We start from the raw sequence: 26,626 nt of genomic DNA on the forward strand, positions 1-26,626 counted from the left end.
CCAGCAGGACCAGGCTCCCTGCAGGACCAGGCTCCCAGCAGGACCAGGCTCCCAGCAGGACCAGGCTCCCTGCAGGACCAGGCTCCCAGCAGGACCAGGCTCCCTGTAGGACCAGGCTCCCTGTAGGACCAGGCTCCCTGCAGGACCAGGCTCCCAGCAGGACCAGGCTCCCTGTAGGACCAGGCTCCCTGCAGGACCAGGCTCCCTGTAGGACCAGGCTCCCTGCAGGACCAGGCTCCCTGTAGGACCAGGCTCCCTGCAGGACCAGGCTCCCTGTAGGACCAGGCTCCCTGTAGGACCAGGCTCCCTGCAGGACCAGGCTCCCTGCAGGACCAGGGTCTGTCTCTGGACTGTGGTGCTGTCGGGGACCAAAGGACACATTTAAGATGGGACACAGAGACAACTGAGCAGGACTCCTAATGCCAGAGGAGAGGAGAGGAGGAGAGGAGGAGAGGAGGAGAGGAGAGGAGAGGAGAGGAGAGGAGAGGAGAGGAGAGGAGAGGAGGAAGAGGAGGAGAGGAGGAGGAGGAGGAGAGGAGGAGGGGGGCAGAGGAATAAACAGAGAGCAGTCCACTGGGGTAAACCTGGTCGCTCCTCAGACTGGAGGAGGAAACATCCAGTCTGACTGGACTGAGAACCAGGAAGGTTCTCAGTCCAGTCTGACAGGACTGAGAACCAGGAAGGTTCTGCTCTGACGACCTTCCACAGACACTCTGCTTATGTAACGTTGTTTTTACATTATGACAGAAATCCTTCATTCAGCTTCACAACTCCAAACTCTACCAAACTAAAAGCTGCAGGAAAGGATATGATATATAAGGAAAGTTCCAACTTCAACTGCTGGTTCTCGTTAGATTTATGAACGAATTTCACAACAAAGGTCTGTCAGCTAAAGCTTGTGATTAATGATGGATTGATTATGGTTGTAGCTTTTCCACTTCCCCCTTATGAATTATTAAAATGTGTTTCAGTGGTTTTACACTTCACTTTTTTTTATTGTTGTTGTTTTTCCAATCATTTCTGATGAGAAGTAGTGAGAAACCAGGATCCCTTGTTTGGGAACCGCCCTCCTTTCAGGGGGTGTCGACAAACACGACGATAGGAAACCAATCAATGAGTGTCAAACGTCCCTGTTGTCCCCCATGTCAGGGAATCAGCATGTTGACTTGTCTTTTCTTGAATGAGTTGTAAACCGTCTCCCAGCCTCGCGGTTGATTCCTTGTCTCACCTTGTCATGAAGCAGACTTTCATTACTGGCCACAGTATTACACACTCAGCAGTGCATTTGAAATGAGGATCACACTTTCTTCTCCTGCCAGCTGAAACTTTCAGCAGGTTCAGAGGTCCGAGCTGGAATCAATCACACAAGGTTCAATCAATGGAATTCAATCAGCTGCTGCAAATTGAAAACACTCCTGACTGACTGACTCGTCGTCCAGAACGCAACTGGGTGAGTCTTTCCTCACTGAAGAGCACCTGAAGGTCACGTGAACATTAAATCATCAGTTTTTACGCTCTTCTGAGCCAAAAGCATTGATTGTTCCATGATTTCGGACTCTCTCAACGGAGGAAAGTCCGGCTGCTGGTTGAGTTGATGCTGGCCACGCCGAAGGACGCCAAAGAAAGGCTGTTGGGGGAAATGGTTGCGTGATGTTAGTGAGCCGCCACCTCATGCAGCTGAGTGACAGTCAGGAAGAGCTGCAGCGCCGCAGCTGCGTCACCATCGTCATTAAGAGAGTGGCTTTTACAGTAATTATGAGTCCTCTAATGATGTGGCCCCGCCAGCAGGAACATATGAAGTGTACTTCATTATATCCTGAAAGGTGGCCTGTGACCCCCCCTTGTCTGAGATCTGCTGTGAAGGACCCCCCCCCCCCCCCCCCCCCCCCGGGCCTCTGCGTGTACCACAGGATATTAGCTGTTAAACCACAGCACAACAACACAAACACCAACAGAAGTGATAATGATCTCTGAAATCCCAGCAATTCCTTCCTGCTTCCCCGGAGCCCTTCAGCCAGGCACTGGGCTGTGCTGGGCAGAAATCTGCATTTGTACCGACAGAGAATCACAAAGTGCAGCACAATGCAAAACATCCAGGATGGACATGTCTGATAGGCTGCTGACTAGACAGAAATCTGTCGACTTCACTGCCATCTTTATTTATTTATTTATTTTTCGCCCTTGTCCTGTCTGGCAGCTTTGACTGACGGTACGATGTCACTGAGAGCTTCTGGTGCCAGAACAGATTTTAGTCTTGGAACAGGAAGAGACAAAAGGAACAGTTCCACTGCACTTCCTGTCTCGGAGCGTCGTGGGGCGGGACGGGGTTTCACACCGTCCGACTTTAAAACTGAGGATGTTACTGAAAGAACCCAGGACCGCTGGGTACGACTTTCTGCTCCCCATCCGTTGAGGTGCCTAGCATGGTGGAACGGGGCTGTGAGGAGGAGCGACGGCGCCGTCTGCTGATTGGTCGTGATGACGTCACTCTAGACTTTCACGCAATATTAAATTATTTCATCAGCCGTAACCCTCCGTTGTTGTTTACATGAACCGCTTTGCTCACTGGTTGATTTGTTAACTGGTTTATTGAACCGACGGTGCGACACAACATCACGGTCTTTTAATGAGGTCGTTAAAAGACCGTGGTGTTGTGTCGCTCCTCTCAGCAACAGGAGGAGGAGATTCATCAGGAGCTCCTCCTCTCAGGAACAGGAGGAGGAGCTTCAACAGGAGCTCCTCCTCTCAGCAACAGGAGGAGATTCATCAGGAGCTCCTCCTCTCAGGAACAGGAGGAGGAGCTTCAGCAGGAGCTCCTCCTCTCAGGAACAGGAGGAGGAGCTTCAACAGGAGCTCCTCCTCTCAGCAACAGGAGGAGCTTCATCAGGAGCTCCTCCTCTCAGGAACAGGAGGAGGAGCTTCAGCAGGAGCTCCTCCTCTCAGGAACAGGAGGAGGAGCTTCAGCAGGAGCTCCTCCTCTCAGCAACAGGAGGAGATTCATCAGGAGCTCCTCCTCTCAGGAACAGGAGGAGGAGCTTCAACAGAAGGATCCTCACACTCGTGAGGTTTTTGAGATTTCCCGTCTGATCTGGGGACGTTTGCCTGGGAAATTGGTTCTTGTGTGGCGTGTTGATGTTGCCGAGTGGCTGTACACCACACACTGTACGACCAAAACTGTTAAACCTGTGATTATTTATCGCTGTGTGTGTGTGTGTGTGTGTGTGTGTGTGTGTGTGTGTGTGTGTGTGTGTGTGTGTGTGTGTGTGTGTGTGTGTGTGTGTGTGTGTGTGTGTGTGTGTGTCTCTCAGGTTTGGGAAATGTGCCGACAATTTGATAGATAATGTGTGGTAGAAGTGGTTGGATTTGTGTGGTTTTGGTCAATCTTACATGTCAATAGCAGATAAATTGTCTCTTATTTAAACACCTCAAGACTTAAAATATCTTCAATCACACTGAGTATTTTGATGAGAGCCCCATAAAGGGTTAAAGGGATGAAGATGAGATATAAATGTTGTGTATTGTTGCCTTCATGCTGTGTTTTTCCTGTTTGGTTTAACTGCTGTGTTGAGAACAGGTTCGCTGGGACATTTACATTTTGATATTAGCTGTGAGTTATTGCCGTCCATGCATATTGATGATATTTTGAAAAGGCCTCTATGGTCATTTTAATCAATTTTAATCTGGACTAAAGCAACTGTAAACATCCCAGCCCTGAAACTAATCAGGTTTCCTTTGAGAAAAGCTGTGGACCCCTTTGATCTCTGATCAGCAAAGAGCTCACAGTGAAGCTGAACACTGGACCCTGAGCAGCACAACAGGAAGCTTCCAGCAGCTTTACAGCCTAAAACTCATCAGGACTATTACTGCTCTTCTTTAAACATCTCATTCACAGCCTCAATGCAACCTCAGTTCTAAACTAGAACGTACATTCGGTGGAGCGCAGACCTTCGCCAACGCCGCATTTGTTTGCAGAACCGAGTTCGCGTTGATAGCATGGTAGCCTTTAGCTCGGATTGATGCTAATTAGGTAGCAACATCACATTGATCTTTTTCAATCCCCTCCATAAGGTGCCTCTCTCATCCACTTAGTATGGGAAATGATTTTTCTGCAGTTTGTTGGGATTTATTGGGAAACGGTGAACTGCTAACGTTCCAACATTCCAAAATATAATCAACTGGTCCTTGGATGATGGCAAATCATCCCTGAAACCTTCGTGCAATTCTGGTGAGGAGTTTTTGTGAAACGTTGGTCACATACAGACAGACAGACAGACAGACAGACAGACAGACAGACAGACAGACAGACAGACAGACAGACAGACAGACAGACAGACAGACAGGCAGACAGACAAACACAACCTTCTTGGTCAACTTCATGGTCAATCAACTTCACTGGCGAAGGTAATCAAATTAAAATCAAAATGACTACATTTAAAATGGAGATCATTCTTACGTTACTGTTTGCTACAGACTTTAACAGTCTCATTTGTTCTGTCTCATTTTTGACATCACAAGTCCAGTGCGTACTCGTGGACACTCCCGGACATTGGTAGCATGAAGGCGCCTTTCGCCTCCCTGCTTCGGCACACCGGAATCTAATGATGATGTCATCACCAAGGTGGTGAAAAAGCCCAGTGACAAGCCCCTCGATGCAATCAGGTGTGTTGCAACTGGAAGGAGCTAAATCCCACAGGCCAGGTTCCCTCGGGGACCAGGGCTGGAGACCCATGCTCTAAAGAGAGGCCACCAGGAGGTGACCCACCTCAACTGGCTCTTCTCAATATGGAGGTCAGCGGCTGGACGTTCAGTCTCTCCTCATGGCTGAGCTCCTCCTTCTGTCACCAAGAGTGACGCCTCCACCCACAGACTAAACTCACGTCAGCCTCCTTTGGTTCCTTACCACAGGTGATGGAGGGATGGAGAGATGTAGGTGATGGAGGGATGAAGAGATGTAGGTGATGGAGGGATGTCAGATGGAGTGGTAAACAGAGAGCTTTGCTTTGTGGCTCAGCTTCTCTTCACCACAACGGCCCGGAACAGTGACTGCAGTACTGCAGCGCCTCTGCACCTTTAACCGATCCCACCATCCCTCCTCCCATCATTCGTGAACAAGACCCCAAGATGCTTAAACTCCTCCACCTGGGGAAGCTCCACCACCCCCCCCCACCTGGAGAGGACTTTTCCATGAGAGGACCGTGGACTCCGATTTGGAGGTGCTGATCGGCTTCCCAGCCTCTTCACACTGAGTTCCAGTGAACGCTGGAAGCCCTCCTGTGACGCCGCCAGAAGGACCACATCATCTGGAAAGAGCAAAGACGTCCCCCTACGGCCCCCCACAGGAGGCCCTCCTGCCCCCGGCTGCACCTTGACACCCTGTCCATCAACATCAAGAACAAAAGTGTGGACGAGGCCCAGCCCTGGCGGAGTCCAGCGCCACCAGGAACACGTCTGTCTTAGCGCCAAGTCTCCGGACGCAGTGGTTCTGGAACTCCGTTCCCCCCTAGCTCTTCCCACAAGGAGGCTCGGGGGGGATGGCCGTATGGGTTCTCCAAGTCCACAAGACACATGTAGGCTGGCTTGGCCAAGTCCCGTGTCTCCTCGATAACCTGTGACAGGGTGAAGAGCCGGTCCGTCGTCCCACAGCCGGGGGGGAATGTGTTTTGTTCTTCCTGTTTCTGAGGTTCCACTGTCGGTCAGAGTCTCTTTCCTGAACCCGGCAGACACTTTCCCCGGGAGGCTGACGAGGGCGACGCCCCGATACCTGGCCGACCCTCCGGTCCTTCACAAAGAAGGAAGGATGAAAACAAGTGAACGTTTTCTTACATTTTTGGGGGTTTGTTCTTGTTTTGCGTTAAAACTAATGAAGCTAAGCTAAGTATGCTAGCAGCTCTGGTGTTGAATTTGAAGTTGAGTTTCCTGCTCTTGACCGTTATTTTGTCTGCTTTAGCTTTACTGAACCAAAACATATCTGCTTGTATGAGAGCCATATGAAATAATTTTAAATATCTATAAGATCCATAAACAGAATTACAAAAGTCCAGAATCAAGTCCTCCACTGAGTTACTTCTGCCCTCCAGTGGACAAATGTGGAATTACCTACATTTGACATATTGTCCCTTTACGTTTTTTTTTACACAAAAGACTCAGAAAGAAAGAAAAATCAAGATACTGTGGTGAGTTTACATCATTCACCGGTGGAACCTCAGTTAGATAAAAGGGTTCCGGTGGGACAGTTGATGCCGGCGGCGTCTTCCTGCTTGTGCTTTTAGCATGTTAGCATGTTAGCAACCGCCGAGTTGAGTCACGTTCCGTTACTGTTCATTCTTACTTTCTGGATGTGAATTAAACTGCAGACGTTTTGACGACTCCCGTTCCTGCACTACGATACGTTTATATCTCTTCTCGGCAGAAAATCCTCCAGATGAACTCTTTCAGTTTCACTACGTCGCCAAACAAACAAACTTTGTGGAACTACAGAAACATAAAAACACGAAAGAGAAAACATAATCTGTCTCATGACCAGTTTGAATGCTTCTGAACGGCAATCAACACATTAAAGTGGTCAAATAAAATAATAAAGTCGGTCATTCAGCTTTGTTTTAGTTTTGTCAAACAATTTGATGATCACTTTAGTCTCGCTGTTCTCAGAAGTATTAAATGTTACTTTAACTCAATGGAATCAGTTTGCCAGATCATTTGAAAGTCTCCATTTAAACAAATTGCTCTGATTTATTCAACTTTATTTATTTATAAAGCACTTTAAAACCTTTTGTGTTCTGTCCTCAGTCCAGCCAGGAACCAATCGGTTGGTACAGATTCACCGCAGAGAAAAGTTCCTACACATGAGGGTGTCTTTATACACGATGACATCATTCACGTTTTAAATAAATGTCTGTATTTCAAAGCCGTTTATCGACTTAATGAATTCTGTTGGTGAGTGACAGCTGCCCTCTGCTGGATTCTGTCCTCAGATACAAACACCAGCTTCAACCTGAACAGACTCACTTGTCAAGTCAAGTCAAAGTCAGCTTTATTTGTCAAATGTGCTGATATGTGTGACACACAGCCCAGATGAAATTTCGGTCCTCTCAGACCCACAGTGCAAATATATTAAGAGCGCAATATAAGGATTTTAAAAGTCTATACATCTAAATCTATACACCTTATAAACATATAAACAGTAAAGTGAAGTGAAGTGGTATGTACAATGTACAATGTACAATTTCTCTTCCTCCAAGAAATGCAAGAATATCACATAATATTATGTGTTTTGCAAATAAATAATGAAATAATACAACCCATGCAGACTTCAGCGCGAATGTACCGGTACGTCCCCATTCTGAGCCTTGTAATGAAATTCACGTTTTATTGAGGTCATTATTCGGGAACGTGTCAAACATGAAGGTGAAATATGACGAGTGTCCGCCAGATGGCGCCATTTAGTACAGAAGGTCTGGGTGTTACGCAACAATTCAAACCGTGTGTGTGTGTGTGTGTGTGTGTGTGTGTGTGTGTGTGTGTGTGTGTGTGTGTGTGTGTGTGTGTGTGTGTGTGTGTGTGCAATGTGATCAGTCTGAACTCTGCTTCGTTTGTTTCTAAAACTACGAGACATTAAGTTGATTTTTCTCTGCAGCCGCGTCGTGAAAACACACGACATATACTGCATCATCAAAACACAGGATTTCTGCAGCCTGAAGTGAACGTTTCTTCTTCATAATAATAATAATAATAAAGGTTTGATTCTCCCTCGATACAGTGACGTCTGCTGAACAAAATCAACAATCTAAATGTTCCCTTATGCTTCCAACACTTTGCAAAGGGGCCCGATTAGACTGCGTTAAGCTTTGCGATGCTTGTAGGGGGAAGAATAACTTGTTGTTTTTTTTTTACTTTAAGGGAGACCAAGTAAACATAAACTGAAGAAATGTGACAGATTTATAGATTATATGAAGGTTTGTTCTTTGTGTTGGTTTGGAGTCGGTTTCTGCAGACAAAACTGTGCAACTGCACAAGAGTCAGAGAATCAACACTCAACACTTCAGTTTTAGACACTTTGCTAAAAACCCCAGAACCATTTGTAGGATAAGAAACTGGTGTCAAATTACAGACTGATGACGCACGGGTCTTCCAACGTGAGTTCAGCTGTCCTTTTTAAAAGTGTAGAAAATATTCTGGAAGTGGTGAATGTGTGGAAATCATAGCATGTAGAATAGAATAGAATAGAACAGAACAGAACAGAACAGAACAGAACAGAACAGAACAGAACAGAACAGAACAGAACAGAACAGAACAGAACAGAACAGAACAGAACAGAACAGAACAGAACAGAACAGAACAGAACAGAACAGAACAGAACAGAACAGAACAGAATAGAATAGAATAGAATAGAATAGAATGGGAACACTTTAAGAATGTCCTGGAGAAATCCTCAAAAGCACTTTTCCATATGGAGCTTTGCTATAGAGTGTAAATAATTCAATATGAGTTACAGATAAAATGCTTGTAAAGGTTTAGCAGTAGTAAATAAACTATAGCAGTAGAGTGACTATTTACAAACACTAGTATTTTAAGCCAACACAGCACAGAAATAACCTTTTTATTCTCATATAAAACATCCTATTCATCTGTAGACTGAAGATCTGAACAAAAAGCTTTTGAACATTAAAGACAAACAACCTAAATTCCCCTTGTTGCCCCGAAGAAAAATCCACGTGGTTCAAAAGTGATCAGATGATTACGTCACACTATCAAAACTCCAAACTATCAAAAGATTCGATAATGTGGACTGTTCTCCCGACAGAACATTAAACGGAGACGCTGTTGGCTCTGGAAAGGCCCGTTAGAAACCAGACGGTTTAAGTGACACTTCTTGAAAGTCAGGTGACATTTTTAAATCTATTTTTAAGTTGTGCTGATTCAACAAGCTGCAGGAGGATGTGAGACACAAATGAGACCACAAAGGCTTCAGACACCGGGACTCAGATTCGAACTGGACTGGACTGTTCAGTGAAGATCACCAATCTGAGAAGATGATATATGATCTTTATATGACGGTATTATGATCTGTGGTTTGCCCCTGTGACGTCATACTACCCCCTTCACGTGCAGGGAGGTTTTTTTTTTTTTTTTGAAGCAGCTCGTGTCGGATTAAAACCTCAGTGAAACGTGGTTCAGAGCCTCGATGTGACGCTTCTGCTTGCAGTTCTGCTCCCATGTGGAGGAACGGAGCGGCGAAGCAGCGCCGCCATCGCTCCACTTTCACTGTCGGCAAAGACGCGCTCAACCTCAAGATGATTCCCCCCCACCACCCCCCCTCCCCTCTGCACTCCGAACGCCCGGGCCGGCTCCTCAACGCTCACGCTTCAGAGACGTCATGTGACGTCACACTTCCGGTTTCCTCTGTGGAGGACAAGTGAATGTAAACAAACGGACCACAAAGGCTCGTGTGATGCGACACACTTCCTCATCGATGCTTTTTTTTTTACATGTTTATTTCGAACTTGAATGAAAAACAAACAAAACAAACATACATATAAACAAAATTTAAATATAATAGTGATCAAATGCAAATAACTATTACACCATTTTTGCTGCTGCCTTTAATCCTTTCAAAAACCGGATTCTGTTAGAAAAGGGTGTAGGAAGAAGTGAAAAGCGTATCTCGTCCTCCCCCTTATTCCTTCTCAGAATGTTTCAGCCAAATTCACCCTGTTCAGGTCAGAGTCAATAATATAGTTGGCCTCTAAATCGAACAACAAAATCAGACCAATAACAGCATAAAAGAACTAAATTCAAATCAAAAACAAAAGAACACAATACTAGACACACAGTAATCATGGTGTTATAATTTTCTCCCGACTTGTTCCTTTCTGGATCTGTTTAAAATCTCAGTTCTAAAATGTCTTTAAATCTACCTGTTGTTTTACAGGATTTCAGTTCATCTCTGCAGTTGTTCCATAATTTAACTCCCTTTATTGAGACACAGTGACATTTCACATTGGTTCTCACTGGTTGTATTTAGAACATGAAATGATGATGTTTGCTTTGTCTCACTTGAACTAAACCTTTGGAAGCTGTTTGGTAATTGTTGATTTTTAACTTTGTACATAATTTGGATAGTTTTATAGTTAAGCAGATCCCTACATTTTAATGTATTAAGTTTTAATGTAGTAAATGTGTTGAGTTTGATGAAGAGTTGGTTTGTTGGTTCTCTGTAGGTTAATTAAACTACCAGTGATTCACAGTGGAAACATGAAGCGATGCAAACCACAGGAAGCTGAGTGAGGGTTAGGTTGGGGTAGGTTGGGTTAGGTTGGGTTAGGTTGGGTTGGGTTAGGTTTGGGACATAGGAAAGAAAAGCGCGGGCAACAGAACAATCTCTTTGTAGAAAAGCAAAAAACCCATGTAATCGGCTTATAATTGTATAATAAGAAAAATAAGAAAAATTAAGCAAGATGGTGGGTTATAGAGGGAACTAAATGTGGCTAAAGAACAGTGGGAAGGTAGTTTGAAAGGGGATCAAGGATTAGGTTTAGACAGGGGGAGGAGAGAGGTTAAGTTTAGGAAAGTAGAGGGTGGGAGGGGAGGAGGAAGGGAAGGGAGTTAGGTTTAGGCAAGGAAGGGAAGATTGAGGTTTTAGGTAAGGGGAGAGGTATTGAGGGGGAGGGGAGAGGGTTAGGGTTTTGGTTAGGGTTAGGGTTAGGTAGGGTAGGGTAGGGTTAGGGTTAGGGTAGGTTTGGAACATAGAAGAAAAGGCGCGGGCAACAGAACGATTTCTTTGTAAAAAAGCAAAAACCCGTAAAATCGGCTTATAATTGTGTAATAACAATGCTCAGAAAATTTAAGGGGAAAGGCAAGATGGTGGGTTATAGGGGGAACTAAATGTGAGTGAGGTACAGTGGGAGGTTAGGGTTAGGCAAGGAAGGGAAGAGTTAGGTTTTAGGTAAGGGGAGGGGTATTGAGGGGGAGGGGAGAGGTTAGGGTTAGAGAAGGTAGAGGGTAGGGGGTCGCAGGGAGGAAGAAAATTAGGTTTAGGCAGGGGAAGGAAAGGGGTTAAGTTTAGGAAAGGTAGAGGGTGGGGGGGTGGGGGGAAGGGAAGGAAGTTAGGTTTAGGCAAGGAAGGGAGGATTAGGTTTTAGTTAAGGGGAGGGGGAGGGGGAGGGGTTAGGTTGGGTCAGGGTTAGGGTTAGGTTGGGATAGGGTTAGGTTGAGTTAGGTTGGGTTATGGTTAGGGTTAGGTTAGGGTTAGGTTGGGTTAGGTTGGGTTAGGTTGGGTTAGGTTGGGTTATGGTTAGGGTTAGGTTGGTTAGGGTTATGGTTATGGTTAGGTTGGGTTAGGGTTAGGTTGGGTTAGGGTTAGGTTGGGTTATGGTTATGGTTAGGTTGGGTTAGGGTTAGGTTAGGTTGGGTTATGGTTAGGGTTAGGTTGGGTTAGGGTTAGGTTGGGTTATGGTTAGGGGTCGGGTTAGGTTGGGTTAGGGTTAGGTTGGGTTAGGTTGGGTTATGGTTAGAGTTAGGTTGGGTTAGGGTTAGGTTGGGTTAGGTTGGGTTATGGTTAGGGTTAGGTTGGGTTAGGGTTGGGTTAGGGTTAGGTTGGGTTATGGTTAGGGGTCGGGTTAGGTTGGGTTAGGGTTAGGTTGGGTTAGGTTGGGTTATGGTTAGGGTTAGGTTGGGTTAGGTTGGGTTATGGTTAGGGTTAGGTTGGGTTAGGGTTAGGGTTAGGTTGGTTAGGGTTAGGTTGGATTAGGGTTATGGTTAGGGTTACGTTGGGTTAGGTTGGGTTATGGTTAGGGTTAGGTTGGATTAGGGTTAGGTTCGGTTAGGGTTAGTGGAGAGGGACGTGAAGGACAATGTTTTGTTGGGTTAGAGTTAAGGTTAGGGTTAGTTTCCTGTTCCCCAGTCTGTTTAAACTTAGGCTTGTTTTCATATCCTGAATAAATACCCTGAGACCCAGAATTTCATTTGTACGACGTTCAATGTCCACAAAGGTTTTACATTATTTTCTTAAGTTAAATTACACAAGAGCTGATTCGGTGAAAAGCTGCAGGGAATGACAAACTATTTCGTGAGTTCCTTTGCTGTGTTATAAAAGATTTTTACCATCTAATTATTAAATAGCAAATATGCTAATCAGAAACAATAATTCCCTCTTGCCTGACGACTTTGACTGAATGAATGAATGAAGTTAATAAATGATGGGATAACAAGCCTCTTGAATGACATGAGTGACTAACCTATTTGTGACAATATCGAGATAATAAAGTAATTTTCCATTCCAGGTGTGTCGCCCGTCCAGTGAATGATGAGTCATCACTTCCTCCACGTGACGCAACCAGTCAACCGTACTTTGACTTGACACAACTTTCTGAAACACGTTTAAAACCTGCGAGCAGAAACACACCAGAAACCAGCAGGACGCAAGGATTGGTTCAGGTTCAGGATCGGGTTCAGGATCAGGTTCAGAATCAGGATCAGGATCAGGATCAGGATCAGGATCAGGTTCAGGTTTGGGTTCGGGTTCAGGGTCAGGTTCAGGTTCAGGTTCAGGTTCGGGTTCAGGTTCAGGTTCAAGTAACCCTACTTTTAGTGAAATTTGATTTGAAATAACCTTCGTTTTAAACTGTAATCCACTGCTGACTGCAGTAAGTCAGACCTTACGGGGGGGGGGGGGGGTCTTCACTCCCACTCAGTAATTGGTTAGTCAACCTCATAAAAATGTCAATATTACCACGATATCTTTACCTTTTCAACACGTTCCTCTTTGCAAAACAAAATCTGATTTCTCAGAACTTCACCAACTGATCACTTCTTTTCTTTGGGGAAATAAACCGACAGGAAGTTCAACTCCCAAAGTCCCAAGCAGGACCGGCGCCCCCTAGTGTTCACTGGTCTCACTGGTCCTGCAACATCAACGAGCTCCTTGCTTGGAACACATGTAAGGTCATAGACAATCGACCGCTGAGGCCACTGCTGGACGTCTCCTTACCTTTGATCACCTTTCTCTTTGGTCGGTGGGGCGTTCTGGACTGAGACCATTGGGTCTGACACACTGACGGTCTGGAACCAGTTCAGGACAGCATTGGGTCTGACACACTGATGGTCTGGAACCAGTTCAGGACAGCATTGGGTCTGACACAGTGATGATCTAGAACCAGTTCAGGAGACCATTGGGTCTGACACACTGACGGTCTGGAACCAGTTCAGGAGACCATTGGGTCTGACACACTGACGGTCTGGAACCAGTTCAGGAGACCATTGGGTCTGACACACTGACGGTCTGGAACCAGTTCAGGAGACCATTGGGTCTGACACACTGACGGTCTGGAACCAGTTCAGGAGACCATTGGGTCTGACACACTGAAGGTCTGGAACCAGTTCAGGACAGCATTGGGTCTGACACACTGACGGTCTGGAACCAGTTCAGGAGACCATTGGGTCTGACACACTGACGGTCTGGAACCAGTTCAGGAGACCATTGGGTCTGACACACTGACGGTCTGGAACCAGTTCAGGAGACCATTGGGTCTGACACACTGACGGTCTGGAACCAGTTCAGGAGACCATTGGGTCTGACACACTGACGGTCTGGAACCAGTTCAGGAGACCATTGGGTCTGACACACTGACGGTCTGGAACCAGTTCAGGAGACCATTGGGTCTGACACACTGACGGTCTGGAACCAGTTCAGGAGACCATTGGGTCTGACACACTGAAGGTCTGGAACCAGTTCAGGACAGCATTGGGTCTGACACAGTGATGATCTAGAACCAGTTCAGGAGACCATTGGGTCTGACACACTGACGGTCTGGAACCAGTTCAGGAGACCATTGGGTCTGACACACTGACGGTCTGGAACCAGTTCAGGAGACCATTGGGTCTGACACACTGACGGTCTGGAACCAGTTCAGGAGACCATTGGGTCTGACACACTGAAGGTCTGGAACCAGTTCAGGACAGCATTGGGTCTGACACACTGACGGTCTGGAACCAGTTCAGGAGACCATTGGGTCTGACACACTGACGGTCTGGAACCAGTTCAGGAGACCATTGGGTCTGACACACTGACGGTCTGGAACCAGTTCAGGAGACCATTGGGTCTGACACACTGACGGTCTGGAACCAGTTCAGGAGACCATTGGGTCTGACACACTGACGGTCTGGAACCAGTTCAGGAGACCATTGGGTCTGACACACTGACGGTCTGGAACCAGTTCAGGAGACCATTGGGTCTGACACACTGACGGTCTGGAACCAGTTCAGGAGACCATTGGGTCTGACACACTATCTTGTTAATATCAAATGTACCTCAATCACTGAAGTCCCCCATCATGTCCTGACCCAGTTTTCTGTACCGGGTCTGATGCAGGTTTGTTGTTTGTGTGTTTCAGTCACAAATTAGGATGTAAACAACAATTCACTTTCACCTGTTTTGTACCTGATTTTAGACGCGTCAATGTTTTGTTCTTTGTTTTGTTTTTAGCCTTGTCGTTTAGACATTTTAGCTGTTTTAACCATTCTGGACCTTTTTAAGTAGTTCTTTGACTTTTAAAGCCGTTTTTAATGAAGAGTTAAAATAAATCCTTCTGACAATGACTTTGTGTGGAAATGAACTGAAAGTCAGACGAAACGTTTGTTGAGCTCTGATTGTGGAGAGTCCATGGCCCGTCCAGGTTGACCAGGTTAGGGTTAGTCCACCAGGTTAGGGTTAGTCCAGGTCAACCAGGTTAGGGTTAGTCCACCAGGTTAGGGTTAGTCCAGGTTAGGGTTTGTCCACCAGGATAGGGTTAGTCCAGGTTAGGATTAGTCCACCAGGTTAGGGTTAGTCCAGATGGACCACCGGGTTCCACAACCGGAATAAGAAATACAAACACTGCTATTTTGGGAACGGGAAGTCAAATTGTTGTAAGAACCGTGTGGAGTGAGAGTTTTGATAAATGTCCGTTGAAACAGTGTGAGAGTTTTGATAAATGTCCGTTTCCAGCTGGTGGGGGTGAAACAGTGTGAGAGTTTTGATAAATGTCCGTTTCCAGCTGGTGGGGGTGAAACAGTGTGAGAGTTTTGATAAATGTCCGTTTCCAGCTGGTGGGGGTGAAACAGTGTGAGAGTTTTGATAAATGTCGGTTTCCAGCTGGGGGGGTGAACAGTGCAGCGTCGTGGAGGCGGAGCGCCGCGGTCGGACCGGGAACGCTCTCGCTCCGCCTCGCTCGTCTTTGTTGGACTGGTGCCGCGGATGACAAGCGTCCAGCACGTCGCAACAACAGCAGCAGCACAGCGGCGGTGCTGTGGAGCGGCTCCCCCGGCCATCAGCCCCCGACGCACCGAGGACTTTACCCGCACGGAGCCCCAGCATGGCGACACACACGACGGCGTCCTGCACCGGATCCACGCTGCTGCAGCCCATCAGCGACATCATCAACCTGCCTCTGGACCAGGTACGTGTTCGGGCGGTGGACCCGGTCCCCCCCGGTCCCCCCCCCCCCCCCCCCCCTCACCCCGGTCCCCCCCACGGTCCCCCCCCCGGCCCCCCCCCACAGCTGGACCTGGAGCCCCGGCCAGCGCCTCCTCCGAGGGCTCGGCCGAGGCTCCAGAGGCTCCAGAGGCTCCAGCGGCCGCTGGTCCAGACGTTAGCTTAGCATCGCTGCGGTTCCGGGAGGAAAAGAGGGAAAATGGAGCCGGAGCACCGGGAGACTGCCGGGCCGGGCCGAGCCGGGCCGGGCCGGGCCGGGCCGAGCTAACGGCCTTTGTCTGGCCAGGAGGTTCTCATTGTTCTCCGGTGTGACACATCCAGCGGCCCCGGCTGCTCTTCTGGGCCTGCTGGAGACCTGGAGCCAGACCTGGAGCCAGACCTGGAGCCAGACCTGGAGCCAGACCTGGATCCAGACCTGGATCTAGACCTGGAGACCAGACCTGGAGCCAGACCTGGATCCCGGTCTGGTCTCCAGGTCAGGCTCCAGGTCTGGAGACCTGCACTGATTTAGTCCCCTGGAGGAACCATCACTCACACATTCACACATTCATATAGTCACACATTCATATATTTATAGATTCATATATTCACACATACACACATAAACACGTTAATACATTCATACATTAATATATTCAATCATTCATATATTCACACATAGACACGTAAACACATTCACACATTCATACATTCACACATACACACAGTACCGCTGATCGTTTCACTGAGGCTTTATTGTGACAGGTGCATTACTGTAGGACACCCACACACACACACACACACACGCACACACACACACACACACACACACACACACACACACACACACACACACACACACACACACACACAGCAGGGGGGGGGGTCACCCCTCCCCCCACCTCCTTTCAGGGTTTGCTTCGCTGTGACCTTGGAAAGTATAAAACTATTCATGCACTTTCATTTCTTTAAGAAAATATCTTGTTTTTCATATATTTTTTCACTTCTGCTTCTTAAAATGCGGAACGTTGGAGTTGTTCTGCGAGATTAGTCCTCCGGGCCACTAGAGGGCGTCGTCACTCTCACAGTTGTCAAGAGGAAATCAAAGTTGTTGTTGAGTGACTCGCCTTCAGGACGTTGTTGCACTGATGTTTATCGGACGCTTTGTGGGCGCTGAAGGTCTTTTTAGCACCTTTTTAACCTTCTTCATCTCCGCACCGCCCCCTGTGGTCGCTCATGGTACTGCAGCACTGCTTCCAGGAAGTGGACAGATTTGAACATCTGACTGTTAGTTGATGTGGAGGCTTCAGTGTGTGGCCCCTCTTCTACCCCCTGGTGGCCCCTCTTCTACCCCCCGGTGGCCCCTCTTCTACCCCCCGGTGGCCCCTCTTCTACCCCCCGATGGCCCCTCTTCTACCCCCTGGTCTCGGACGGCCCTTCTTCTACCCCCTGGTGGCCCCTCTTCTACCCCCTGGTGGCCCCTCTTCTACCCCCCGGTGGCCCCTCTTCTACCCCCCGGTGGCCCCTCTTCTACCCCCCGGTGGCCCCTCTTCTACCCCCCGGTGGCCCCTCTTCTACCCCCCGGTCTCTGACGGCCCCACTGCTACCCCCCGGTGGCCCCTCTTCTACCCCCCGGTCTCTGACGGCCCCTCTTCTACCCCCTGGTGGCCCCCCTTCTACCCCTCGGTCTCTGACGGCCCCTCTTCTACCCCCTGGTGGCCCCTCTTCTACCCCTCGGTCTCTGACGGCCCCTCTTCTACCCCCTGGTGGCCCCCCTTCTACCCCCCAATGGCCCCTCTTCTGCCCCCTGATCCCCCCGTCTTCTTCACGGGTCACGTCAGCGGTGGGGTTGTGGGTGTTCCCAGTGTTCCGCCGCCACAGGCCACGCCCACCAGGGCCACGCCCACCAGGACCACGCCCACCAGAGCAGCTGTCAGATACGTTTCCAGAATGGCGATGGCCTGATGGCGGCGACGGGCTGAATCCCACAGGAAGCCGCCATCTTTAAGAATGAGACTGTATCTCTTCATTTATCGCTCTTTGTTAAACGGACGACTGAGATTTCTGTCATGTTGGATCCGTTTTGCTTTCAGGTCTTTCCTCCAAATAAGAATACGTTTCTCAGAATTGTTACGTTAAAGATTCTCTGGATTCGGAGCCGCCGCCGATAGAGAGATGGGCGAGTCTCTAAAACAGTGGCGATGCTAAAAAAAAATAACCGGTACCAGCCAGGCCCAGTATGGTACCGTGATATTGATCCAGTACCGGTAGGGCTCGGCCATTTGGCCGCAAAAAAGAAAATCTCCGATTTTTTAAAGAAAAATTCGAGTTTTGATTTTTGATTTTTTTTTTTTTTTTTTTTTTTTTTTTTTACAAAGCACTTAAAAATGACTGCAGACATCAGATATATTGTCCAAAGTGTAACTTTATTGCTGTGATTCTCCTCAAGAATTATAATGCATGAACAAAACAAAAAGTAAACGAGGCTCCGTCATGTTAAGTCGTCCTGCAGACGAGTCGTTCCTCCGAAAGTCCAGTCAGGATCTGAGCGCGTCTTTTAAGCCACGTGCCGTTCTTCCACTGGTGGTCCTCAGGGGGATCAGCTGCTGCAGGCAGATGCTGCGTAGAGTCAGACGCTGGTGATGTAGACCAGGGTTTTTCCACCTCTTTGAGCCGAGACACACTTTTGTCTTTGGGAAACTCTGGAGGCACGCCTCCACCTGAAAATGCTGAACTGTGTAGCCTCTATTAACAATATAAAGTCTTTCTCATCAAAGTTTTATCAACAGGAATCCAGTAAATCCAGAAAGCAAGGACTTTTTTTAATAGTGACTCCCTCAGTATGAAACCTGGACCTGATGGATGAAGAGCTGAGATCCTGGTTTTCAAAAACTTCTCCATCACTGTCACTGACACAGTACTTTGATACAAGATGGTAGCAGGAGGTGGAGATGAACCACACTGACGTCTGTCACTTTACATTTCACCGGCAAAGTTCTGTGCTGCCCTCTAGTGGTGAAGAGTATTTATACATGATTACTCTGCAACACACTGAGAGCAAAGGTTTTTTAGAACAAAATGTGAAATGTGATAATTTCCCACGGCTCAGCTGACGATCTGGAGGAAACACCAGTGAGCCGCGGAGCAGAGGGTGAAAAACACTGATGTAGTGGACCGTCACACCGTCAGACCGTCAGACCGTCACACCGTCACACCGTCAGACCGTCAGACCGTCACACCGTCAGACCGTCACACCGTCAGACCGTCACACCGTCACACCGTCAGACCGTCACACCGTCAGACCGTCAGACCGTCACACCGTCAGACCGTCACACCGTCACACCGTCAGACCGTCAGACCATAAAATAAAATAAAACGCGACGGCCTCTAATCACTTTCCATCACGTTCTTGTCGTAAGGCCCAGTTGTAACCTCTCAAGAAGTGAAGTTTGCTTTTTATCAGGAGTGCTGAGCTGCCGTCTTCTTTCAGAGCCGGGGTTCTTCTCACGTTCTACACAACGTTTATTCCTCAGGTGCTGGAACGCATTTGTTGTTCTGCTGCTTCCTGGAGCTCCGGCCTTGAATCACATTCTGCAGCGAGGCTTCGTCTGCTTCGTCTGATGCTTCAGAACACAACCAGTTCAAATCACGGACTTCACTGTGCCTTTGTTTGGAAGCAGCTCTCTGCTGCAGGCTGCCATGTTGTTTGACTGTACGCGGGGGAGGGGCTGGCTCACGGCGCTACGGTAATCCACTAGGACAAAACTGTGGGGGGGGAAAAAGCTCGAATTTGCAAAATAAAAATCGCTTTTAGCTGCAAATTCGATAAATCAATGAAATCAATATTTTGCACAGCCGTACCCCACAGTGAGGTCTTGAGAGGCCCAGGGCCTGGAGGGGCCTGGAGGGGCCTGGAGGGGCCTGGAGGGGCCGCTGACGCCAGCGCTGGGTCCAGATGAGCTCCAGAGCAGATTGAAAACGTCACATTCATTCACAGTCACCGCTGCTGTTTCAGCTAATCTTTCTGTACATTGATGGTCTCACCTCCCGATGAGGAAATCTCTATGTTACAAGTTGCCCTGTTGTCGTTTCTCCTTGCGAGTCTTTGCATTGTGTGGACGCCATGTTTCCTGGGTTAGTGTGGCTGCACTGGTGAGTGATGTCATCACGCACGTTGCAGCGCTTCCATAAGCTACTCAACGTGCGTGGTGATGTCATTGGCGGCCGCTGGACTTGGTAAGCCAGTTGTTTGCAAAATTGTCAAATGATTCCCAGGAATTGAAACACGAGGAACAAAAGCCTGTTCTTGAATCCCCGTTGGCGCCGTCCCCGGGACGCCGTCGCCATGCTAGCTGTTCACACCACCGCCTCGCTGGTCGGATGCACCTCTGACCATGTCAGGAACTGGTTTGGTGCCTGTTCACACTCGCCGTGGCGTCGTAGTGTGACTGAACTCGCCGCTCTGCATTGGAGGCTTGGTTGTTTTTCTGTCCACGATCGGCCTGATTGACGTGACGTTGCCGTGGAAACTCGGGCCTTGACAGAATCTGCTTCGGGAGCAGATTGAACAGGAAGTAGCGTCTCTTGTGTGAAAGGAAAGTCGTGAATTCAGAAAAGGCATCCGTCAGTCTGAATAGCTTTGTCTGCTAGCAAGTCTCCAGAAGGATGCTCTGGGGCCTCATTAGAACGCCTTGCATAGGGTCCTACTAGACATGGACGTGTGGCTCAATAAAGCCGTGCGTACGTACACCTGCATGCACTTTACTTTTCTAGATCATCAATCCACCTGGAGGGTTGACGGGTCACCTCCCGCCCCCGACACGCCCACTTTCTACCATCAATGGTCAAACCAAAGCACCTCGTCCATCTTTGGATCTCATTCAGTCCGTTGATCGCAGGCATCCGACGCTAAATCCTGGCAGAAAAGACGATTAAAGGAATTTTACTCGGAGCGAAATAGTGATGATGGCGTCAGGAAAGTGGTGTCACAGTAGAGGAATTACTAATAAAAGAAAAACAAGCAATCGGCAGATGGTGTGAGAGCCACAGAGAGAACGGTGGCTGTAGAGGTGGAGAAGAAGAATCTGGTGTGAACGTGGAGGCCAGAGGAGTGACATCATGGGGGAGAGTGACATCATGGAGGAGAGTGACATCATGGGGGAGAGTGACATCGTGGGGGAGAGTGACATCATGGGGAGAGTGACATCATGGGGAGAGTGACATCATGGTGGAGAGTGACATCATGGAGGAGAGTGACATCATGGGGGAGAGTGACATCATGGGGGAGAGTGACATCATGGGGGAGAGTGACATCATGGAGGAGAGTGACATCATGGGAGAGAGTGACATCATGGGAGAGAGTGACATCATGGGAGAGAGTGACATCACGGGAGAGAGTGACATCACGGGAGAGAGTGACATCACGGGAGAGAGTGACATCACGGGGGAGAGTGACATCACGGAGGAGAGTGACATCACGGGGGAGAGTGGCATCATGGGGGAGAGTGACATCATGGAGGAGAGTGATATCATGGGGGAGAGTGGCACCATGGGGGAGAGTGGCATCATGGGGGAGAGTGACATCATGGGGGAGAGTGACATCATGGAGGAGAGTGACATCATGGGGGAGAGTGACATCATGGGGGAGAGTGACATCATGGAGGAGAGTGATATCATGGGGGAGAGTGGCACCATGGGGGAGAGTGGCATCATGGGGGAGAGTGACATCATGGGGGAGAGTGACATCATGGGGGAGAGTGACATCATGGGGGAGAGTGACATCATGGGGAGAGTGACATCATGGGGGAGAGTGACATCATGGGGGAGAGTGGCACCATGGGGGAGAGTGACATCATGGGGGCAGCACCCCACACACTGTGTCCAGAGCACATGACCGTACCACAAGCAGCTTTTATCAGGATTTACAGCCATAGTGTAAAAATATACAAAACTGTGTTGTGTATCACGTATGTATAATAATAAAATAAACAATATAAAATCTATAATTTCTTTATTTTACATGGAACCCACGGTAAATCATCTCAATTGCAGTTTGTTGCGTTGAGACTCACATTAGTTGTCACGTGAACACAGTTGAGTGTATTTGTTCTTCCTGTAACTCCTCCTAAAGCACCAGACGTCCCCAGTGACTCACTGATTGGCCACAGCCAGTCAGTTTGCGCTGCCGTGGACGGGAATCAGTTTTTTCACGACGCCGACGGAACCACAGTGCAGCTTTACACACGGCGCCACCGCCGATTTGTGTGTTTACTCTGAAATGAGACTGATTGTTACTCACTTTGTCGCAATTGATCATCAATCACTTCTATCCATCGCTCTGTATCGTTTGAACGTGACAGTTTGACATATGAATATAAAGCTGCTGATTCAGTAGTAATGTTCCACTAAAGAAACATCTGTACGACTGCAGCTTGGCTGTTTGTGATCACGTGGATCAATAAGTCTGATGTTTGAAGATGTTGAATGTATGAGATGAATCTGGGTTCAGTTCTCCACCTCACGTCAGAGCTCCCAGGTTCCCCGTCGCCACAATGTTCTGCGTAAAGTTCAAAGTGTGCGTACTGGTACACACATTTTCCCACAAAGTTTATTTTTATAGATCACAACTGTTGCGTACGCGTCTTTCAGGACCTGTTTTTGTGCGTCCGCAAGCTTTATAAATGAGGCCCTGGTCTCTTCTCTCCCATCGCCGGTTCCATTACTTCTTATCTGAAGGTTTTGTTGGGATTCACTCACATCAGAGATTTTGCCCCCAAACTGGATCTCTGTAACTGTAAAACCTGTAAAGTGCATAAGTCCCACCGTCTGTGCAGCTCTGCTGCATCAATACCTTCACTGATCGAAGAAACAAGTTATTAATACTCAGTTTGAATCAGGTACAAACTCTACTTCTGTTCCACTAAACACACACACAATGTTAACTCTTTGTGTTTGTGTCATTTTCACAGAAAACAAAACCTGCTTTACAACTCTATTTGTTTTATCTGTGCAGTTACATCCCCAACAGTGAGTATACTTTAGAATCACCCTGAGTCGACAGAACCTCAAACAAAGGCCCAGGAAGTACACACTTGTAGAAAATACAAAGATAAAGACAGTTTTGTACATCGTTCATGTATGAAGTTGGACCATTGCGGAGATTTATCTGAACTGTGAAGTGAATTCTATTCAGTCGGTTTATTTTCCCGGCTGGTTAAAAAAAAATTCGATTCAATCCAACTTTATTCATGCCGTGTTCTCCTCCACCCTCCTCGCTGAACTGGCTTTTTAACACGGTGACGTCCTGCGGCAGCGTCGCCTCGCGGAACGACGGCTTCACAAACATCCACGTCGATACTTTGTGGTGTTTTGCACGTAAAATCCGTTCAAGCAGCGACATGTTTGTCATGAAAAGTCGCTCCTTCCCTCGCATGCTAAGCTGACTGCAAACTGTGGAATGGATTTCCTGACTCATGACTCCGCATCTCATTGAGACCCGCCTCCGCTCAGGAAATCCAGTCCGCAGTTTGCAGCCAGCCAGCAGAGCAGCAGGGAAACACTGGAGTCTTTCGGCAGAAGCTCAGATGAAGCTTCATGGATCAGAAACCTTCACAGGTTGGATCGGAAATGTCCGATCCGTGAATTACGTTCTTATCGGAACCCGATACCAATCCTGGATCGGCCCCGTCCCTACTTTAAACACATCTTTCTGAGCTGTTCTATCTTCATTTTAAAGGTTGATGAACATGTTTAGCTGATATCTTCTGTTGTGAAAGTGCCCGAGTCTGAGTATCAGCATAGATCTTGTGAAGATTTTCTTTTCCCACAGTGTTGTCTTAAAGGCTTCAGTGTGGGAATCTGTTATTGTGACGTGGTTAACAGACACTGGATGTAGAGTTTAACCTGCCTGCTGCCTCGGTGATCCAGCTGTTCTCGGGGCTCAGAGGCGGGAATGTGTGGAGTTTCTCTCCAACCTGAAGAACTCCAGGAATGCAACGTGGTGAGAAACACATGCAGCCACGCCTCATCTTCTCATAGTTCTCATGATAAGCGATTCCAGCCAGGAGCTTGAGAATAAAGCACATGATGTAATGTGTAAATGTAAAGTAGTCATAGCGAAAGTGGGCATCGCAGTAACGCACTGAAATAAATGCTGGAGAAATTGTAATACTGAAACTGAAATCATATCCATGGGGGTTAAGTTTAACACCAGAAGGTGTCCACAGGAATCAAAAGTTCTACAATATATATCTGCAGCAGATGTTATTGTGAGCAGCAATTAAATGAATTAGTGTTGAGTGGTTGATTCCAGACCCCCGGTATTCAACATGTGGATAGAGAAGGTTTGACAAATTCCTCAGCTGGAACAGTGTGTAGTTTTCCTCTCAACAGATGTACACAATCATTTTACCCGTCGGTTTCGCCCAATGAAATCTGCACTAGTTTTCATATCTTCTATTGTTTCCTGTTGGTTGCACTGATAATTTACCATTGAAGATAGATAAAAATAAGAGGAACCAAAAGATTGCGCTTGAAAACATAACTATTGTTCAAATTCACTACAAAGGAAGTTCTAAAGACGGTAAAGTAAATGTGTTAGAACTGATCATGCTGAAATAGTGTAGAACAGTGGAAATGTTGCACCCTCTCTTCCAAAGCGGATCAATTTAGGCATTTATTAAGAGTTTGCTGTGTAAATATTCACTCGACGCCCAACAGGCCTGTTCATATTCAGGAGGAGCTTCAGCGTCTGGCTGAGGCTCTGCTCCGGCCTCCGTCACCCTGAAGTCTGCACTGACACCAGCCTCCCCTCCTCTTCCTCTTTTCCCTCCTCCTCTTCCTCTTTTCCCTCCTCCTCTTCCTCTTTTCCCTCCTCCTCCTCCTCCTCCTCCTCTTCCTCTTCCTCTTTTCCCTCCTCCTCCTCGTCGTCCTCCTCCTCTTCTTCCTCTTTTCCCTCCTCCTCTTCCTCTTTCCCTCCTCCTCCCCCTCCTCTTCCTCCTCCTTTTCCTCTTTTCCCTCCTCCTCCTCCTCTTCCTCTTTTCCCTCCTCCTCCTCCTCCTCCTCCTCCTCCTCTTCCTCTTTTCCCTCCTCCCCTTCCTCTTTCCCTCCTCCTCCCCCTCCTCTTCCTCCTCCTCTTCCTCTTTTCCCTCCTCCTCCTCCTCTTCCTCTTTTCCCTCCTCCTCCTCTTCCTCTTTTCCCTCCTCCTCCTCCTCTTCTTCATTCTCTCCCTGAGAACGATCACACACAGGAGCACTTTGACCGAGGGTTCATCCACACAACTAGAAAAAGGATCTTTTTCTCTCCCCACCTTCTCCAATAACCTCCGTCCTCACGTCACCATGAACTCGTCACCAGGCTTCGGGGCTGCAGTACACCTGCCAGGCGTTTAGGGGCGCTGTGGCTCTCCAAACACACCAACACCGCAGAAGAAGACAGAGCACGTAGAACTTTAGAAGTAAATTCTTAGTTGTAGTTAAAGATGACGTCATCTTTGCCGGCCTCACCCCCCGGGGGGTTCTAGAACCGCCTCATGTGGCTGACGGGCCGACAACAGCAGGTTTGGGTGGAGCAGCTTCCTGGTGTGGACAAGACCAGCCTCCACCTCCTGATTCAGCGGTTCTGATGGTGTAAAGTGACTTTCCTGCTCATAATCACACATGCTGGTCCCCGGTGGACCTGCTCCACATTGTGCATTCAAGGCTCCTGCAGTAAGAAGTGATGCTCCCGCTCTGCATCAGAACATTGTGGACCTTTCCCTCCATGTGACCCGACCCCCTCCACCTCACGCTAACACTGCAGGCACAACTTGAGACGATGAAAACTCTCACAACTCGCTTTTTTAAAGCTTCTTCCTGGTGACTGTCAGACTGATGGCAAACAACCTTAATACACACCACCTACTTACCTGAGCAGTGTTCTTTTACACTTTATGAATGTGCAATATTTCTTTTATTTTTTTAACCTTCTTATCAGGGTTAATCTGTCGTAGCTGTTTTTTTTTAATCTTATCTTTTATCTTTTTTAACTTATTAAATTCTTATCTTTTGCTATATTCAATGTTGACTGAGAGCCCCAGCAAGCATTCCTGTGTTTTAACTGCTGGTTATGCACAAATGGCAAATAAAGAACCTTGAACCTTGAGCCTTGAACCTTGAACTGAAAGTATGTTTGACTGCTGATATAATTTTCTCTTATGTACTAAATAAACATCAGGCTCATTTTTTAAACAAGATAAAAGTAGTACAATGTGAAGATTGTGCATGGTGAAATACTGTGGTTGACTTCAGGAAAATCAAATACATATTGCAGTTAATTAGTCTCGAGGCACGTCAGCCAGTGGAGAAAGACTCAGTGGAGGAGCTCATGGCTGACTCTGGAACAGATTTAGTTTGGATCATGTTGACTGTGAAGGAAGCCGCCGGGCAGCAGTGCGTTGTGTCCAGAGCGTCTCTCCTCCGACCCGGGAAAGAGTCTCCGGGACATTTGGAGGGTCACTTGTTTCAGGACACGTCTGCTGGGAGATCAGGAATCAGCAGCAGGAGACGCCCAGCATTTACACATTTAAAGTCCCGAGTGACTCCTTTTGAGAAGTTCCTGACGTCTGTGACCAGAAATGAAAGTGAATGAGCGTGGTGCGCTGCTGTCCAGAGCTGGAGCAGCCAGAACGCTGCTGAAGGCAACAATCGGTAAAAACAACAAACGTGACTGAATGTCAACGTGTGAAGGGTCGAGGTGGATCGGGCAGTCTCAGACCTCAGTTCTGACTTCAGTGGGTTCGCCTGGTCCAACGCTTGCTTTTGTCTCTTAATGCTGTTTTACATTGACATTTTTAATAATGAAACTCGGGTTTTGTGCTGCCAGTGTGAAGAATGGACATAGATGTCATTAACATAATTTCTAGATTAAATTATGGATCTTCATGGTCGACACTTCTTTCTTTGGAGAGGATCATCTGGTCCTGGTTTTTCCTCAACTTCCTCTGTCTCACCCCTTTTTCTCTCTCCTTTATTCTGTCTTTTTCTCACTTTGTCCATTTTAAAGTGATTTGATTTGCTGCCTGGTGTCACGTGACGACTTAACTCACATGGAGTTGGTCTGTGGTTTCCTCATCCACTAAAGCATTCTTGTAAAGACTATGATATCTGCACCGGTTAAAAATGAAGCGCTCCGTCAGGAACCTTC

At 47.7% G+C, this 26,626-nt stretch overlaps 1 protein-coding gene across 1 annotated transcript in view; it reads left to right on the top strand.

Annotated features, from left to right (window-relative positions):
- The first annotated feature begins 15,282 nt into the window (after positions 1–15,282).
- mboat2a (membrane bound O-acyltransferase domain containing 2a) overlaps positions 15,283–26,626 on the top strand; it is a 72,141-nt gene continuing 60,797 nt past the window's right edge. Inside the window, exon 1 of the mRNA XM_080513407.1 lies at positions 15,283–15,431. Within this exon, the coding sequence (XP_080369533.1) occupies positions 15,348–15,431 (84 nt within the window). The 5' untranslated portion in view covers positions 15,283–15,347. The remainder of the gene's footprint in view (positions 15,432–26,626) is intronic.

The sequence above is a fragment of the Blennius ocellaris genome, assembly GCF_963422515.1.
Source record: "Blennius ocellaris genome assembly, chromosome: 17".
In the NCBI taxonomy this organism is placed as follows: domain Eukaryota; kingdom Metazoa; phylum Chordata; class Actinopteri; order Blenniiformes; family Blenniidae; genus Blennius; species Blennius ocellaris.